Source organism: Pan troglodytes, chromosome 2 (genome assembly GCF_028858775.2).
Source record: "Pan troglodytes isolate AG18354 chromosome 2, NHGRI_mPanTro3-v2.0_pri, whole genome shotgun sequence".
NCBI lineage: Eukaryota > Metazoa > Chordata > Mammalia > Primates > Hominidae > Pan > Pan troglodytes.
Genome location: NC_086015.1, coordinates 48,782,164 through 48,801,914, shown reverse-complemented (window position 1 = coordinate 48,801,914; position 19,751 = coordinate 48,782,164). Strand labels below are relative to the sequence as shown.

General features: G+C 39.1%; 1 protein-coding gene across 6 annotated transcripts in view; it reads right to left on the bottom strand.

The window, feature by feature from the left end:
• Positions 1 to 19,751, bottom strand: part of KIF15 (kinesin family member 15) — a 118,688-nt gene that overhangs the window by 81,720 nt on the left and 17,217 nt on the right. For all 6 annotated transcript variants that reach the window (XR_678921.5, XR_008546959.2, XR_010155579.1 and 3 more), the window contains exons 2-7: positions 15,975 to 16,017; positions 14,976 to 15,159; positions 12,210 to 12,286; positions 9,488 to 9,525; positions 5,465 to 5,562; positions 3,813 to 3,992 (exon numbers count right to left, since the gene is read on the bottom strand). Coding sequence is in view for 2 of the 6 variants with exons in the window: in XM_516403.8 (XP_516403.5) it covers positions 3,813 to 3,992; positions 5,465 to 5,562; positions 9,488 to 9,525; positions 12,210 to 12,286; positions 14,976 to 15,159; positions 15,975 to 16,017 (620 nt within the window). In the remaining 4 variants the exon portion in view is untranslated. The remainder of the gene's footprint in view (positions 1 to 3,812; positions 3,993 to 5,464; positions 5,563 to 9,487; positions 9,526 to 12,209; positions 12,287 to 14,975; positions 15,160 to 15,974; positions 16,018 to 19,751) is intronic.

The window sequence follows — 19,751 nt, the reverse complement described above, 5'->3', positions numbered from 1 at the left end:
AGACCAGCCGGGCCAACAAGACAAAACCCCATCTCTAATAAAAATACAAAAATTTAGCCGGGTGTGGTGGCACACGCCTGTAGTCCTAGCTGCTCAGGAGGCTGAGGCACAAGAATCGTTTGAACCCGGGAGGCAGAGGTTGAAGTAAGCCAAGATCGCACCACTACACTCTAGCCTTGGAGAGAGAGTGAGACTCCGTCTCAAAAAAAAAAAAAGTCATAAAGTATATGATACTCATACAAATACAGGACAATAAACAATGCAGTATGAAAGTACTCAGTGAGCCCGCCATATTTGTTATTGTTTGTTTCTGAACTGTATGGTGGTAGGAAGTGCTCCTGACAATTTCTACTTTGCAAACATTTATTCCCGATTTAACCCAACACCATGACTGCCATCACTCACTTATCCACCAAAACCTGGGTAAATAATTATCTTAGTTGTTATTATTCTTTTTAAAATAAATGTATAGTTGACATTTATTTCACTGTTTAATATTAGAAGTGTGTTGGGTTCTTATTGAGAAGTTTGGTGATGCTTTTATGACTGGAAATATGCAGTAGGAACTTAACTCTTCTTTGTATCAATTAGCCTGTAGTAAAATTGGTTTTATTATACATCGTTTCACTTAAAGTCAGTTTCCAAGAACCTATAAGGATGTTAAGTGAGGACTTGTTGTGTTTCCATATGTGTATGTATCTATTATATATATATATATATATATATATATATATATATATATAAATTAGACAAAAATCGCAATGAAACTGAAAAACCAACACCTTAGTGGGAAATCAGTGCATCTCTCTGAAGTATCAATAGATTACACGGACAAGAAAACTAGCAAAAATATAAAACCTTGTACCAAGTATACATATTCTTCTCAAGCACACATGACACACTTTTAAAAAAGGTTATTAATCCATAAATTATGTCTCAAAAAAAACTCAAAGACTAGATGTCACATAAGACCACATTCTTCGATCCCAATGCAATTGAGAATCAATGTGAGAAATAAGTTAGAAATCCTCACACGCTTTGGAATTTAAAATCACATTTCTCAGTAATTCATGAGTCAAAAAAAATTATAGTAGAAAAATATTTGGATCTACACCGTAATTAAAATATTAAAACTTGTGTGAAGTTAAAGAAGTATTAAGAAGTAAAAATTTATAGTATTAAATACTTATATCACAAAAGAAATGCCAACGTGAGTAAACATCCAGCTTAAGAAGTTGGAAAAAGAACAGCATGATAAACCCAGGATAAACTGAAAACAAAGAAAATATTAAAGAGCAAGTCCATATAAACAATAACAACTGTGTAAAAAGGAAACAGAATGGCAGTTATGGCAAAGATTGTAAAAATGTGAATACTAGGAACAACTTTATGCCAATATACTTGAAAACTAAGAGGAAATTGAAATTTTTCTAAAATACATAACTTACTAACACTGACCCAAGAAGAAATAACATGGCTGCATGGCTCTATTAAAATATTGTTTTGTAGTTAAAAATCTCACAAGACCCAGATAATTTTTCAGATGAGTTCTACTATGTATTCTAAGAATAAGTCATCCCAGGCACAAATACTTTCAGAAAACAAGTAACATTGATAATAAAACAAGACAAAGAGAATAGGGCCGGGTGCAGTGTCTCACGCCTATAGTGGGAGGCTGAGGCAAGGTGAAATGCTTGAGCCCAGGAGTTCAAGACTGACCTGGACAACATGGCTAAACCTCATCTCTACAAAAACATTCAAAAATCAGCCAGACATAATGCTGTGCACTTGCAGTCTCAGCTACTAGGGAGGCTGAGGTGGGAGGATCTGTTAAGCCCAGGAGGTCAAGGCTGCAGTGAACCATGATTGTGCCACTTGTACTCTGGCCTGGGTGACAGAGCGAGACCCTGTCTCAAAAAAAAAAAAAAGAAAAAAAGAAAAAAGGAATAGGACAAAGGAAATTACAGATTGATCTCAACTTTTTAAATTTATGAAAAACACTAAACAAAATAATAGCAAATCTTAATCGAGTACTTTATCGTGTTAACATGTTAAAGAAGAAAAAGCACAAGATTATCTCAACAATGGTGGAAAAAGCATCAAACAAAACTTTAACACACATTCTTCATTTTTTAAGACAGTTAGCAAGGTGGCTGATTATAAAAGCATCTTATAAAAATCAACTGCATTTCTATACACACCAAACACTAAATGTAATTTTAAAAAGTGATTATGTGCCGGGCACGGTAGCTCATGCCTATAATCCTAGCACTTTGGGAGGCCAAGGCAGGTGGATTGCCTGAGCTCAGGAGTTCAAGACCAGCCTGGGCAACATGGTGAAACCGTCTCTCCTAAAATACAAAAAATTAGCCAGGCATGGCAGTGCGTGCCTGTAGTCTCACCTACTTGGGAGGCTAAGGCATGAGAATTGCTTGAACCTAGGAGGCGGAGGTTGCAGTGAGCCAAGATTGCACCACTGCACTCCAGCCTGGGCGACAGAGCAAGATTCTGTCTCCAAAAAACAAATAAAAAAATAAATAAAAATGAAAATAAGAAAGAGATTATTAGAGAAACTAAAAACATAAGGTATACTGGAATAAAGTTAACAAAAAGTATGTGTGACTTTTATGATGAAAATTATTAAAATTATATTGCAAGACATTAAAGATCTAAAAAGAGGAGACATACTATGCTAATGTATGGACTGAATATTGTAAAACATTGTAAAAAGAATTGTTAATCCCTCCAGACTGGTCTATAACTGCAATGTAATTCCAATAAAAAACCCAACACAAATTTTTGAGTATGTATGTATACACATACTAGGTCACATGTACAACCTGTCTCTCGCCGGGGGGAGTCTCAATTTAAACAGCTGGAATCAAGAGACTTGATTCCATCTTTTATTGAAGATAAAAGAATAAATTATAAAATATCATACAGCAGTGAAAATAAATGAAATGCAACGTAGATTTCATAAACCACATTGAGTTTTAAAAGTCATAGAAAGCTAAATATGTGTTTTTCAAACTCAAAAACAGGCAAAACCACATACATATGTGATTTAAAAGTGGAAGAAAATGATAATGACATTCAACTTAGTGCTTAATTTTGGGGAAGAGCCAGGGATATGGGATAGGGAGGACAGGTATCCTATTTACCTATTTATAGCATATTTAAAGAACCAAATATCACCAGTAAATCGGATAGTACTGGTGATACCAGGGTCTTTAAATTGTCTAAAAGCCTCCTGAAAGTTCACTTTAACATTATGCTTGGTAACTTACATGCTTGTGGTAATATTTCATATGTGTCAAATGCTTCATAATAAAAAACTTTCAAATCATTAAGCCAGATCAGATTTCATAAAAACATATCTAGAATATTTTATAAATTCCTGTCAAGAGGTTTGCTTGTCCTGAGCTGAATGCTCAAGGTAAGTTAGCTTTTGACACCTAACAAGCAAGCAACGTAGAAAAGAACAGCCAGCTGGTTTAAAGGCCAGAGTTCCCAGAAGCCCCTCAAACAGGCATCTCCCAGGAGGAACCACTAAAAACATATGGACAAGTAAGAAACTGATGATACAATGTATCATCTTATTTCTGTATAAATTGCCCTTTCGAGGTTCCATTTTGAAAGACTCTTGGAAAAGAAAATACTGCCATATTATTTTATCTTTACTTCCCATGAACATTCTGTATTATGCCTTTATGACATATTTTTGGTACCTCAATTGTCACTTTTTGGAGTTTGGGGTGCATTCACAGCAGGTTTGTTGCCTAAGCACCAATTAAGTACTCATGGCAGGGTACCTGATAGGCTTCAGCAGCTGAGGTTACCACCTGCTCCACCGCACCAACAACAAAGACTCCCTTCTTGATATGCTCCCTTAAGTACAGTCCAGCCGATGCAGAGTCCAGTAGATCATATATCTGCTCGTTGTAGATTTCAATAAAGGAACACTTACAAAGGAAACTCTTTCCAGCTCCAGCCTGTAAAAAAGAAGCCTCATTTAGATACATTATTTTCATGTGTTCATACCTAGTTTTCATGAGCATTAATTTTGCACTCGCTTCACAAGATGTAAATTTCCTATGCTATTATCCTTTAATACAATATAAGATACCTAAAAGTAAAAAAAATCTAGATAAATAGTTTTTTTGTTTTGTTTTGTTTTGTTTGAGACGGAGTCTCACTCTGTTGTCCAGGCTGGAGTGCAGTGGCGCAATCTTGGCTCACTGCAAGCTCTGCCTCCCAGGTTCATGCCATTCTCCTGCCTCAGCCTCCCGAGTAGCTGGGACTACAGGTGCCCGCCACCACGCCCCGCTAATTTTTTGTATTTTTAGTAGAGACGGGGTTTCACTGTGTTAGCCAGGATGGTCTTGATCTCCTGACCTCATGATTTGCCTCGGCCTCCCAAAGTGCTGGGATTACAGGCGTGAGCCACCGTGCTCAGCTGATAACTAGTTTTAACACATCGTTATATTTTAGAGTTGCATCAAACTGTGGTGCCAGGCACCCTAGAGGCCTCCACAGGTGCCTGGGAGCTAATACAGGGGGAGGAGAATTGAGCAGTCCAGTTGGGAAATTCCATTTTTGTCTGTCTTATATATTTGATGTCCTCATAAAATTTTATTTGAAGCAAGTGTTATGTTCTTCAAACGATTGAAAATAATTTATTTTAAAAGACTTTATAGGATTTTTAACCATAGAAATGCATGGTACTAAATTATTTCACTGCCATACAATTTGTGTGTCTAATTTCAGTGTTATAGATAGGTGATTTCTGCAAAGGAGTAAATGGTAAACCAATGTTATATATAAGTTTCTTTGGTACACAAGTAATGGAACATAAAACACCAATGGTTCTAAGCCCCGAATTCACCAAGCTAAATCAGCACAACTGTGAGAAGGCCCAACCTGGGAGCCAATGCAAGAGGAAAGACCATATCCCCAGGGTGATGGAGCCATACCACATGTGGAGCACAAAGATCATGGAAGGCAGTAGCAGGTGCTACAAAGGTGGTGAGGATGAGTCCATCACTGCTGGATGTCATGAGGATTTAGGGACACCTGCAGTCACCTGTGAGCCTAGGTACAGGTAGATGATTAGGCTTAGTGTATTAATGTATCTGTTTTCCTCAGTTGAGATTTTCTTTACAGTTTCTCTCTTACAAAATCTTTTTTTGAGAGCCTCAGAAGCACTATTTTCCTTTCTTGTAAACCAGCAATTTGGGATAAAGGATAATGCATGTTTTATAAACTAAAAACTCAATTGAGATAAAACAACTCAGAATCCTTAATATTATCCTCAGAATTGAAAGGTTTTTTTTTATGCCACACTAGTCTTTTCATATTGTAGAGTACCATCCATGCTCCACCATGTATCATGAGCTAATTATCAGTAGCTACCTATTCAAAATTAGACATTTCATAGAACCACTTTATTTTTACATTGTTTTACCTTTTCTTTTTCACGATCAATTAAGGAAAACAAATATTCAAAACTTCGTGGGATTACTCCTCTCAGGTTATGAGAAAAATTATCAGATTCAGATGGTCCTAAAAAAATGAAAAAAATAAACACTGGATTTTTATTCTATTCCAAGAGTCTTTCAAAATGGCAATTTACACAGAAATTAGATGATACACCATACAATCAGTTTCCTACTTGTGCTCCAAGCAAGTTAAATCTAGGTCTGTGAGAGAAATTGAAATTTTTCCAACTGCCAGGTACCAAAATCTGCAGGAATATCAAATAATTGTCCTTTATTGCAGCACATTTGGTCTCATAGACTGACCTGTGCTCCAGGCCTTGGCCCCATACTGTGTGACCATAGGCTAATTACTAAATCCCTCTTAAGCTGCAGAGTTCTCAATTATAAAATGGGGATAATAATGGTAATAAATATCACATAGGGTTATTGGAAAGAATTAACTGAGAGGCCGGGCGCAGTGGCTCACGCTTGTAATCCCAGCACTTTGGGAGGCTGAGGCGGGCGGATCACAAGTTCAGGAGATCGAGATCACGATGAAATCCCATCGTTACTAAAAATACAAAAAAAAAAGTAGCCGGGCGTGGTGGCGGGCGCCTGTAGTTCCAGCTACTCGGAGAGGCTGAGGCAGGAGAATGGCGTGAACCTGGGAGGCGGAGCTTGCAGTGAGCCGAGATGGCGCCACTGCACTCCAGCCTGGGCGACAGAGTGAGACTCCGTCTCAAAAAAAAAAAGAAAGAATTAACTGAGAGTGTAAAGGTAAAGCACTTAGAGCCATGTTAGTGCTTTAAACAGTACTAAAAATCAGGATTAGCTAGTTGATTTTTTTTAAATTAGGCAATAAAAGCCAAGCTGGTAAGAAAAGTACTGTAAGAATATCTTACAAGATTTCCACATAGACAGAAAAATGCAGAGTCTCTATTTTGTTACACTGGGAAAAGGAAGAGTGGATATGCAAATAGCAGGATTCTAAGGAATTCTAATTCAAGTTATAGCAATATTTACCAGAAAAATATATATAGCTAGAAAAGATCTAGATCTATTTAACAATCAAAATATTGGTGAAGTATGCCTTAGAGACCAAAGGAACTAACAAAATGCTGATATGCACAAGAAAAATAGAGAATAAATTTTAAAATATAATAGTTGTCTTTGGTAGAAGGCCTTGTACCACACCTGGAATATTTAAAATGGTCCTTGTAACCTGTAGCTTAAGAAATATATAACAGAGGTAGAAAAATGCAAGTAAATAAAGAGAATGAATATTAGAACATGTAGATAATTTTACATCATTTTCCCATTGAAGAATATATTATATAAAGATCAATTTGATATAGTATGTTTTGCCCCAATTCTCATGTTGAAATTTGATCCCCACTGTTGGAGGTGTCGCCTGCTGGGACATTTTTGGGTCATGGAGTGTGGGGGGCACAACCCCTCATGAAAGGCTTGGTGCCATTCTCATGGGAGTGAGTTCTCTTATTTCCCAAGAGAACTAGTTGTTGGAGAGAGCCTGGCACCTCCTCATCTCTCTCTCTGTCTCTCTCTCTCTCTCACTTTCCTCTCTCACCATGTAATCCCTGCATGCCCATTCCCCTTTGTCTTCTGCCATGAGTTGAAGCAGCATGAGGCCCTCACCAGAAGCCGAGCAGATGCTGGTGCCATGCTTCCTCTATGACCTGCAGAACTGTGAGCCAAGTAAACCTCTTTTCTTTATAAATTACCCAGCCTCAGGTATTCCTTTACAGCAACACAAATAGACTAAGACAAAGATTAAACAAATCTTTAATTACCTTCATCATCTCTTGCCTAACCCACTGCAGTATCTCCTAATCCTGCTCTATCCCCTAATAGTCTTTATTCCATTTAGCTGCCTGAGTAATCCTTTTAATATCAGATCATGTACTTCCTATTTGTTTGTTTATTTTAAAAAAGAACACTTCCAATAATGTCACATCATATTCAAAACAAAATCCAAAATCCTCACCAGGCCTATATGACCTGGCCTAGGGTATAGCTCCGACTTCCCATGCTACCAGCCCCTTATCCTGGAAAACTCCACTCTCAGTGGGTCTTCTGCTGGTCTTCAAACATCCTTGGGTGTGCACCCACCTCAGGGCCTGTGCAACTGCTGTTCCTCTGCCTGTATGATTATTCTCTTGGACAGTCTCATGGTTCACTCTCATTTCACTTAATAACTCCAAAGGTCACCTCCTGAGAGGTCTTTCCTGACCCACCACCTAAAATAGCACCCTCTACTTTTTTCCATCCCTTTACATTGCTTTATTTTAATTCATAGCACTTATTACCTTTGGCATAATTTCTAGAGGTGTATTTGCTTTTAATTGTGTATTCCCTCTGCCTGAGAATCAGAAGGTCCACAAGAGCCAGGACACTGCCTTGTATTCAAGTAAACCAACAGTGTCTTGAAGAGTGCTGGGCATACTGTAAGTACAAGTATTCAATTATTTGTTGTTGTTGTTGTTGTTATAACCTCAGAGAGCGAGGAAGACCTTTCTTACTACAACTCACAATTCAGAAGCCATTAAAGAAAAAGAAGCCAGGTGCAGTGGCTTCTGCCTGTAATCCCAGCACTTTGGGAGGCCGAGGCAGGTGGATCACTTGAGGTCGAGAGTTCGAGACCAGCCTGGCCAACATGGTGAGACGCGCCCCCCCACCCCGTCTCTACTAAATATACAAAAATTAGCCAGGTGTGGTGGCGCATGCCTGCAATCCCAGCTACTTGGGAAGCTGAGGCTGGAGAATAGCCTTGAACCCAGGAGGCAAAGGTTGCAGTGAGCCAAGATGGTACCACTGCACTCTAGCCTAGGCGACAGGGGGAGGCTCCGTCTCAAAAAAAATAAAAAGAAGAAAAAGAAAAGAAACAAATTCAGCCATGTAAAATAAAACTTTAGCATAGAAAAAAAAACCTTAAGTAAGTCAAAAGACAAATGAAAAATCTAGAGAAAAATCTGGAGTCCATATCATGGACAAAAGGCTAACTTCTCTGTTTTATAAGGAATATCCACAAATGAGTAAGAAAAAGTCAAGCTAATTTTTTAAATGGGAGAAAAAAGCTTGAATGGGCATTTCAACAGACAGGGTATTGATATATCGAATTAAACCTATGATTCAGTTGTCAATAGAAATAAATACACAATAAGATAATACTATACATACTCAAGAATGGCTAAAATTTTTTAAATTGACAATTTCAAGCACATATAAGGAAGCGGAGCAACTGGAACTTCCATATACTACTGAGATAATCACTTTGGGAAACTGTTCGGCAGAATCTACTAAAGCTAAATATACATATATCCTATGATCCAGCAATTCTCCTGGATACATATCCAACATAAATTATTTGAAAAGACACAAGAAAGATGTTCACAGCAACATTATTCATATGGTTGAAAAGTTGAAATAATCCAAATGTCTATCAACAGTAGACTGGAAAATGTGTAGTATATTCATACGATAATATATTATACAGTAATGGAAATAAACTACTACTACATGCAACAACATGAGTGAATCGCAGAAACTTAACACTAAAAGACATCAGAAACAAAAGATACACAATAAAATATTATTTGTAGAGGATCAAAAACAAGCAATATTAATGATGACAGAAATCAGAGTAATTGGCATTCCAGGGGACAGGGTTTGGTAGTTACTGACCAGGAATCTTGATCTGGTTAGTGGTTATACAGGTGTATAAACATATACGAATTCATTAAATCCTACTGAAAAACTGTTTATTCAGCACCACTCTGTGCCAGGCATTGAGCTGGAAACATAGCTGCAAACATGATTAACACATGGACTTTGCTAGCAAAGAACTCACAACTTGGCAGAAGCCTAGGGAATCTCCCTAATTTCAAGAGATCAACATCATATATAGAAATTATGCCTTTCCCCAAAATGTTGTAGGTTACTGTTATCACAGAAAGAGTAGATTAAGCCAACAAAAGTTAATCTTTACTTACCCATCATAGTAAATGTCTTCCCTGAGCCAGTCTGTCCACTGTAAAAAATGTTTTACATATTATTTTTACACATAAAATTAAAAGACTACTCCTCCTATTATAATACTAGTGTATAAGTTTTCTCCACAAAAAGTTAGCTTATTTTCTTTCCATTTTTAAATTCTATTAGATAAAAAGTGAATGATCTGCCTCCTTTCTCTCCAATCTCCCTACAAAGAGCTAACTGCTGTTAATTGGCAAATGCTTCTATATTACACAAACATAGCCATCAGAGTTTTCATTTAATTTTTATTTACCAAAATTGGGATGATGTTCTTCATACTGCTTTGCAACCTATTTTTCCCTTAATTTTACCTCAGATATCTTCCTAGGTCAGCAATAGAGGTCTGCCTCATTATTTTTAATAGCTACACAGTATTCCATGGTTTTGGGATCATATAGCATCTTGCAGCACCATAATTTATTTAACCGGAATCAAATGAACTTTTGTTTCCAATTTTTGCTATGCCAAGTAATACAGCATTTCCTTTCCTAAATTCTTTGTCTTTAAAAGATACTAAAATCTCTTCATTTAAATATAAAGCAATAAAAAAATTCTTATGCTATAGGTTTTTGTGCAATGTCATCTCTCCTGTTATCCCACTTAACAGAAACAAGAGTAACAAAAAACTAAAAGTAAAAACGTTGAAGCCAGGCAGTTCCAGCTACTGAGGAGGCTGAAGTAGAAAGATGGCTTGAGCCCAGGAGTTCCAGGCTGTGGTACACTAGAATCACAGCTGTGGATAGCCACTGCACTCCAGGACTGGGCAACATAACAAGACTCCATCTTTAAAAAAAAAAAAAAAAGTTGTATTTTAAAGATGTCAATCAAGATATCAAAAGACTTTAGCTTAGATTCACAGCAAAAACAGAAAATTTTGGATTTACTTTTTCATTAAATGCCCCCCAAAACTAGAAAACAGTATGCTATAGTTTTTTACCCCCTTCTTCTGGAAGAAAAGAGGGAAAAAAGTTCTTTAGTAACTCAGAATGAGAAATGGATATTATTGAGTCCTCTACAAATAGGGTAATCCTTTTTTTTTTTTTTTTTTCACTCTGTCACCCAGGCTGGAGTGCAGTGGCACGATCTCGGCTCACTGCAACCTCCACCCTCCGGGTTCAAATGATTCTCCTTCCTCAGCCTCCTGAGTAGCTGGGACTACAGGCACCTGCCACCACGCCCGGCTAATTTTTTGTATTTTTAGTAGAGATGGGGTTTCACCATCTTGGCCAGGCTGGTCTTGAACTCCTGACCTCGTGATCCACCCGCCTCGGCCTCCCAAAGTGCTGGGATTACAGGTGTGAGCCACCGTGCCCAGCCACAAATAGGGTAATCCTATAGATTATTGTCCAAACAGGCACTTGAGAGTGAAGAGGACACTACTAATAATTACTTGACAATTGGTATTGTCCTCAGTAAACCAGACAGTATACCCACCCTGCCATGTATTACCTAGCTCTGTCTGCTGAGAAGGCCTAGAAGCAATGGCATTCCAATAGCAACAAACCAAACACACCTAGCGCCCAGATCTTGGTTTCTAAATATCATGCTCCAATAAAAGGAATTAGGGTTCATTGGTGAAATGGCTGATTCTAGGCGTAGGTCAGGGAAAACACAAGATGAGCCCAGAGCATCTTGTAGCATCATAAAGTAAGAAGGGGCTCAAAAAACAAAAGGATGAGCTATAGCAAAGGGACACAAAAACCAACCTCAAGGAGGGCCCATTGGGCAAAGCTGGAACAACAAGAACAACAAGGTAAATAATTTTTAGTACTGGATTATAACCTAAAGAATAAAATAAATGCATATCCGTAACATATAAATAATTGAATAAATGTGGAAAACAGACAAATCTTTCTTTTTTGTTTTGTTTTGTTTTGTTTTTTTTTTTTTTGAGGCGGAGTCTCGCCCTGTCACCCAGGCTGGAGTGCAATGGTGCAATCTCGGCTCACTGCAACCTCCGCCTCCTGGGTTCAAGTGATTCCTGCCTCAGCCTCCCAAGTAGCTGGGACTACAGGTGACCACTATCGCATCCAGCTATTTTTTTTGTATTTTTAGTAGAGACGGGGGTCTCACCATGTTGGCCTGACTGGTCTTGAACTCCTGAACTCCAGTGACCCGTCCACCTCAGCCTCCCAAAGTGCTAGGATTACAGGCGCGAGCCACCACGCCTGGCTGGACAAACTTTCTTACAAAAAAAAGTTATATATATATAGATAGACAGATACTCTGCTCTACACTACCCCTCTACCTTGGAGTGTAATCCCTGCTACCTTGATAGCCAGGAGGGGCCAATCTAATCATTAGTCCCTAAAATCAGAAAACCTTTTTTAGCTGCTGTCAGAGGGAGGTGTGACTAAGGAAGAAGAGTCAAAGAGTTACATGTTGTTGGTTTTGAAGATAAACAGGGCTGTAAGCTAAGTAATGTGGGTGGCCTCTAGCAGCTGAAAAAGGCAAAGAAACAAATTTTCCAGAAAGGAACAAGGCTGCCAAAAGAATTGCATCCCTGCTGATGCCTTGATTTTACCTGTGAGAGACCCATGTTGAACTTTTCACTTACAGAACTGTAACATAATACATTTGTGTTGTTTTAAGCCACTACGTTTGTGGTAATTTGTTACAACAGCAACAGGAAAATAATACAAGCATGTACTATGTATAAGGACACAGTCAACAACTTACTATGCAAAGATGGTACCATTATAACCGCTCATGCAAGACTCCACAATGCTTTTAGCCACAGTTGCGAATACAGATTCCTACAAATGTAACCAAACATGTTAACATATCATAAAAATGAAAACATTTTTCCTAAATTGCATTCTACAATGTAACAGCAAAAATTGCTTAGTAATAACATGGATAACATCCACTACAGAAAAAAGGCTAAACTATCTAAGATGATTAAACTTTACACATAATTACATCTATTAATCTCCTATACACCTATAGATTTAAAGCACACAACTAAACTTTATACAGAATTTTGTAGAGCATATTGCATGTAGATATTGTACTGGTACTAGCATAGATAAATGGCTGTACATCTTCTTCAGTGATTTTTCTCATAAGTTTGCACTGAACAGTCAATACCTCCATTTTATTTTCATTTTTACCTACAAGGAGATGCAGTCTTACTACAAATGCAAGAACTCCCAACCCTACACTGTTTATTTTTATTTATTTTTGAGATGGAGTCTCACTCTGTCGCCTTTAGTGCAATGGCGCAATCTCGGCTCACTGAAACTTCCGCCTCCCAGGTTCAAGCAATTCTCCTGCCTCAGCCTCCTGTGTAGCTGGGACTACAGGTGCACACCACCATGCCTGGCTAATTTTTTATTTTTAGTAGAAACGGGGTTTCACCATGTTAGTCAGGCTAGTCTCAAACTCCTGACCTCGTGATCCGCCCACCTCCACCTCCCAAAGTGCTGGGATTACAGGCGTGAGCCACAGCACCCAGTCCTCGTTTTACTTATCTATTGGCCAGCGATGCTCCACATAAAAAAAAGATCCAAAGATCTAAATGTCGGCCCAAAAACATCCATATGTATAAGGGAATACTTAAGATCTGTGATGGGCTGCATGAAGTGGCTCACACCTGTAATCCTAGCACTTAGGGAGGCCAAGATGGGAGGACTGCTTGAGGCCAGGAGTTCGAGACCAGCCTAGGGAACATAGTAAGACTCCATCTCTACAAAAAATTTAAAATTTAGCTTGGCACAACTGAGATTTATCCTGGAATGAAAAAAAATTAGCCAAGCATAGTGGCACATGCCTGTAATCACAGCTACTTGGGAGGCTAAGCAGGAGGATTATTTGTGCACTCCAGCCTTGGCAACAAAGCAAGACACCATCTCTTACAAAAAAAAAAAAAAATCTGTGATGTTCAGTATAGTAGCCATCAGTTATATGTAGCTATTTAGATTTAAATTAATTGAACGAAACTTAAAAGCCAGTTCTTCATACACACTAACCATATTAAAAGTGCTCAGGAGCCACATGTGACTAGTGCATCTGAGGCACTGAATTTTAAATTTGATTTAATTTTAATTAATTTAAACTCATATAGTCACATTTGGCTAGAGGCTATTGTAACAGACAGCACAGATACAGAACATTTCCATCACTGCAGAAAGTTCCATTGGATAGCACTAACTAGGTCTTAATTAAGTTGACCTTAATTAGAAAAGCAGTTGTTGACATCACGGTAATCCTAAATCCTTAGATTAGGCAGTTCAACAGTACTTCTCAATCATCCACTGGCTCCAAAAAGTGCATCTTCACTAACCTCCAGTGCCTCAGACGCACGAGCCACACTTTTAATATGACTAGTGTATATGAGGAACTGACTTTCAAGTTTTATTTAATTAATTTAAATCTAAATAGCCACATATAACTAATGGCTACTACAATGAACACCACAGATCTTTTTTTTTTTTTTAAGAGATAGAGTCTTGCTCTGTTGCCGAGGCTGGAGTGCAGTGGCACCATCATAGCTCATTGCAGCCTCAAACTCCTGGGCTCAAGTGATCCTCCTGCCTTAGCCCTCCAAGTAGCTGGGATAACAGGCATGTGCCACTACGCCCATAATTTCCTATCACTTAGTGGGGGGGGGGAAAAAAAAAAAGGCTTTTGTCATTCTGCTACAAAGTTCGATGAAAAAAGGAGAATACTATTTAATAAAATTAAATTTAAAATATTTATGGAACGTTTCAGTCTCCTTATTTGAGACGGATGAAATTAAAAAGAGACCAGCCTAGAAAAGAAATTCTTTTTTTTTTTTTTTTTTTTTTTGAGACAGAGTCTTGCTCTGTTGCCCAGTCTGGAGTGCAGTGGTGCAATCTCCGCTCACTGCAAGCTCCGCCTCCTAGGTTCATGCCATTCTCTTGCCTCAGCCTCCCAAGTAGCTAGGACTACAGGTGCCCACCACCACAACCAGCTAATTTTTTGTATTTTTAGTACAGACAGGGTTTCACTGTGTTAGCCAGGATGATCTCGATCTCCTGACCTCATGATTCGCCCGCCTCAGCTTCCCAAAGTGCTGGGATCACAGGCATGAGCCACCACGCCTGGCCAAGAAATGAAATTCTTAGAGCTAATGAAGGCTTATATGTTCCAGGTAAAAAGTAAAGTTTCCAGCGAGGTGGCTCACACCTGTAATCCCAGCACTTTGGGAGGCTGAGGCGGGCAGATCATGAGGTCGAGAGATCAAGACCATCCTGGCCAACATGGTGAAACCCCATCTCTACTAAAAATACAAAAATTAGCTAGGCATGGTGGCGCGCACCTGTAGTCCTAGCTACTCGGGAGGCTGAGGCAGGAGAATCACTTGAACCCGGGAGGCAGAGGGTGCAGTGAGCCGAGATCATGCCACTGCACTCCAGCCTGGTGACAGAGTGAGACTCCTTTTCAAAAAAAAAAAAAAGTTAAGTTTCTAATTATCATTACCTGAGTGGTATCCACATCTGCAACATGATCAAACGTGAAGGTCTTGGGCTCAGGGTTGGAGTGCAGCCGGAGACTCGTGGAGGACAGCACAGATAAGCATAAGTTCTGCTCTCCATCAGCTGACCCAGATCTTTCTGCAGGAGGACGAATTCGCACAAAAACTTTGATGGCATCACCTTCATTACTAAAGACAAAAAAAAGAAAGTAACAGTTCAGTTTATTGAAGAAGAAAACTGAAAAAGGATCCAAGTCTCATATTGCCTGTAATGTTTCTATAATGAGTTTCTCCAACAAAGCCCAAGACATATCCCATACAAATTTACCTCTTTTTTTTTTGAGATGGAGTTTCATTCTTGTTGCCCAGGCTGGAGTGCAATGGTGCAGTCTTGGCTGACTGCAACCTCCACCTCCTGGGTTCAAGTGATTCACCTGCCTCAGCCTCCCAAGTAGCTGGGATTACAGGGATCTGCCATCACACCCAGCTAATTTTTGTACTTTTAGTAGAGACAGGGTTTCACCATACTGGCCAGGCTGGTCTTGAACTCCTGACCTCAGGTTTTCTGCCCACCTTGGCCTCCCAAAGTGCTGGGATTACTGGTGTGAGCCCTGCACCCAGCCAAATTTATCTCTTTTTAAAGAGTCTCACATGACCTATACCTTTTACTGATTTACTTCACAATAGGCACCTTCACATCCCTTTACTTGAACTCAAAGGGAGTGTGTGTTCATTGCATGGAGTTCCAAGTAGTGCTTGTCTCTCATTTCCCTCTTACTAGCAATAATAAATAAGTCATTCCCAAGGAGAATTATGCTATTGATTCTATCATTTTGCCTGGAAAGTGAGAGGGCAGAGGTAATATGCAGTTTTCCCACATTTCCAGCTGGTTGAGGACTAAGTTAAATTTTGAAATAAGTACTCTTTACTATGCTAAATGGTTATTTTAAAAATATTCCATCCCTAGTCCTTTGGGAGCTCATCGAGAATATTTTTCTTCTTACCTTGGTTGGTTAGACTGACCATTTGTCACGCTGCGTAACTCAGCTAGAAAAAAAAAAAAGTTATTAAAGGTCATTTAAATTGTAATATGGAAATCCTATTCTTCTCTAACATGCTCCTGGGTTGCCTGCTACATTCAGCCTCCTCAGATCCCTGACTTTAACAATGCTGTGCTCCACAGCCCAGGCCTTGATCCTATTCTCATTCTATCCCAACCCATTACTGGTTGTAACACCTAGTCTCATGGTGATAGAGACAGGAGACAGTCAAATGCTGCCCAGGTCATTGTGCACAGGGGGCTTGCCTAAACATGCCCACGGTGAAAAATTCCATTCCTCAACACATGCACAGTAAGGGAAATAAATCAATATGGAGTGGCTCAGACTAAGGGCCCACATGCACACTGGGAGAATGGGGTGGAACCACTAGGAATTTGTGCCTTATGCAGGGAGAGAAGCCTGGCCTCTTCAGCTGGTGTGTTGTGGCCTGGTATTCAATCTGTGAGGTGGGAGCCTGTTCGCAGGACCTCCTTTTTTCATTGAGAGCGTTCTTTTAATAAATTCTGCTCTTCTCACCTTTCAATGTATCCATGTGCCTAATCTTTCCTGGTCATGCGACAAGAACCTGGATTTTAGCTGAGCTAAGGACCAAAAAATCCTGCATCATTTTGGTGGCCCGTATAAGAACATGAGTAAAGGTGAGTAAAATGTGAACCAAAAAATATTTTTCCCTCTTGTTTCTGAGGCTTCTTGTCCTCGGACTTCTTCTGAGAATAGAGGAAACTCTGCCCCCTTCTACCCCTCATCGCTCTCAGGGGTAGGGAATGTTGGCCTCATTCCAACCCAGCCTTTCTGTGGCATTTTCCTTCTTTTTTTTGAGACTGTAATGGCACCTATCTTTTCTTCTACAATATTGGGGGTGTTCTACCCGCAACCCAGTGGCTGCAGGCTCATGCGTAGGATGGACAGGCAAGTGGGGCGAGTGGCAGTTCCTTGCATCCCTCCCCTTCTGGGTGGGGCTGGGGTGCATGGCCCAAGGGCCCCACTTGGCTGGCTGGCTAGGGTTTCCCGCCACATGCCCACAGAGTCCTCCCCTCCCCTAGCCAAGGGGCCCAGCTAGGTTCAAGCCCCAGGGAAGAAACAGCAATTAAAGATTTCTCTCCCTGCTGCAAAAACTCATTTGCATAAGAATAAGAGGTTCTTCTTTCAGGCATCTTTCAAGCCCTGCATTTAAGTTTTTTTTTCTTTTTTCCACCAGAGATTAACTTTTATGTGAGAGGCTTTGTTGTTGTTGTTTTGTTTAAGATGTTTTACTAGGCCAAGACCCCAACTATCACTGTTTATATTCTCTATAAGGTTTCAATTATGAAAAAGGATTTGTGAGGTTGGTCTTAAGCTGTAACCAAGCTGGTGTGCTTTCCATGTCTTTCTGTATGGCTCTGTCAGAAAGAGGGGTACCTTAGGATGGGATGCTGGCCTAGGACTCCATAGGTCCACTGTTCAAACCAGCCCGGCAAACCGGTCAATGGCAAACTTTGCTGCAGGCCTCCATCTTGTTTTATGTCCTTGGAAGGATGGCCTGTAACCACGTGCCCAGTGCTTTGTTTTAGCCTCTGCCATTTTACAATGGTGGCCTGGATTCAATCCTGGCTTAAGGAATGAGTCCTTTCTGGTTTGATATCTGTGTGACCTTAGCTATTTGTTGATTCTCTTTCCCTCCATGAACCACCTTGAATTTTCCTTTCTCTGAGCACCTGGGAAGTTACCTCTGGTAAAGTTTGGAAGTCAGAAATACTGGCCACTTTGCATGGCTAATGTCGGGTAATAAGGGACTCAAAAGGATTTTCTTAAAAAGCGCTCAGCTTAATTGAAAGTGGATATCCAAGTTATAAGTATATTTAAAAGACCTTTATGTTTTTCTCTTCTTAGATCTTATTTTGCTGGGAAAAGGTTTTTTTCTCAGTCAACTGAATTCTTTTTCTCCATTTTGTCTTGCCCCTCTTAATGCATGCATGAGGGGCCCTAAGATAATTTCTGATGGCCTGAGACTCCTTGGGAAAAATAGAAAAGTCTCCACGGATTCCATTTTGGGAGAGACCTTTGTTTTCCTAATGGAGCCCCAGGAATTAGAGGTGGATGGATCCCTCTCAAAATCTGTTTTTGTCTTCTAGCTATACCTGTTTACTAGGCCCTAGAAACTACATGCTTTCCTAGCCCTGCTCTTAAAGGGCCCCACTCAGAGGCTAATTGTCCAGTTACGAAATTGGTGAACAGAAAATCTTACAGCTACTGGATCTTCTTCTGGCTGTGTAGTTATATATGTGTTGTGTGTGTGATCTCTATAAACAAGAGTTCTAATTAATTGGCCTAAAGGAAAATAAGCACTTAGATCAAATATTTTTTAAAGGAAAGAAGAGCTGTGGTACCTTTTAGTTCACATGACTTTAATCTTTGAGAAATAAAAACAGCCTTAAAAATTATTGGTAAAATGCAGATGTCATCAAAATGTACATTTTTGCCTAGGGTTAAAGGACTGTTTTGAATTAGATAAGATAAAGCTAAATGTGTAAACAAGTAGTGGAAGGATTGTAAAAATTGATCTTGCAAAAAAAAATTCCTTGTGTGAACATACTGATTAAATTCAAAAGGGTATTATATGGCTTTTCCATAAATTGAGTATTGAAATAAAAGCACAACAAGGTTCTCTTAAGGCACCAATCTGCTCTTTAGCTAAATCTGTAAAGGGTTATAAAAGGTTTTTGCTTTTTAAAATTTCTGAGTCATCATTTTGACAAAATAAATAACTTATGGTAATCTGGAATTCTATTTCATAAAATCAAATGTTTTAAACCTCTAACATATTCAACAGGCTTCCCAAAATCAAACTTCAGTTTCAAAATTGTCTTTCCTGACACCTGGCTTTTGGATGCTACAGAGGGCCCCTGACACATCCAGAAGAGAGGTAAACAGGATTACCTGACATGTTTAGGTACACGGGATTGCCAAAATAATGTTTAATCTTCTTCAGGTTATATTTTAGGGAATAATGTTAATATATGTTCCAAAATTGTAAAGGATTCCTAAAATTCTAGTGTCTGGCCATCAAAATGGAATCTGTGGTGCCTTTTCTGTTTTTTCCAAGGAGTCCCAGGCCATCAGAAATTATCTTAGGGCCCCATCATGAGTATATGCTATCAATCACAATTAAGGTTGTTATGTTAAGTTATTATAAACCACAGAGATAACCAAATTTATTTGTCAATTCTGTTTCTGACTCTAACTACCCTGGACATTTTGTTATTCACAGACAATTGTTGTCTTGTTTTCATCCTCTTCAAAAGATGGTTTATAATCAGCCATAGAACTTTCATAGGTGCTCTCAAATGCAGGTTTCTGATAACTTTGGAGATTGAGACATTAGAATAAAGAAAAAACAAACAGGACTCATGAAGAGCTGAAATGTTCATGAATATCAAGCAAAACAAGAGTTAACTGGATGGACTTAATGAATACAAAACTGAAGTAATCTTTTTGACTTTCGCTTGGACCATTGCCAATCCTTGCTTTGTTTTTCAGAGTGAAGGAAACTTATTTTGAACTATTTACAGCCTTTAATAATTGAGTAAGGTATACTCCTGTGAACAAAATTTGGAGCATGTTTGTCTCTCTCTCTCTGCCTGGCTTCTCCAGAATTTGGAAACTAGTTGTGAGTATACTTAACTTATGACAATATATTTGTTTGCATCAGTGCAATAAGATTCCATTTTCTTTGCAACAGGA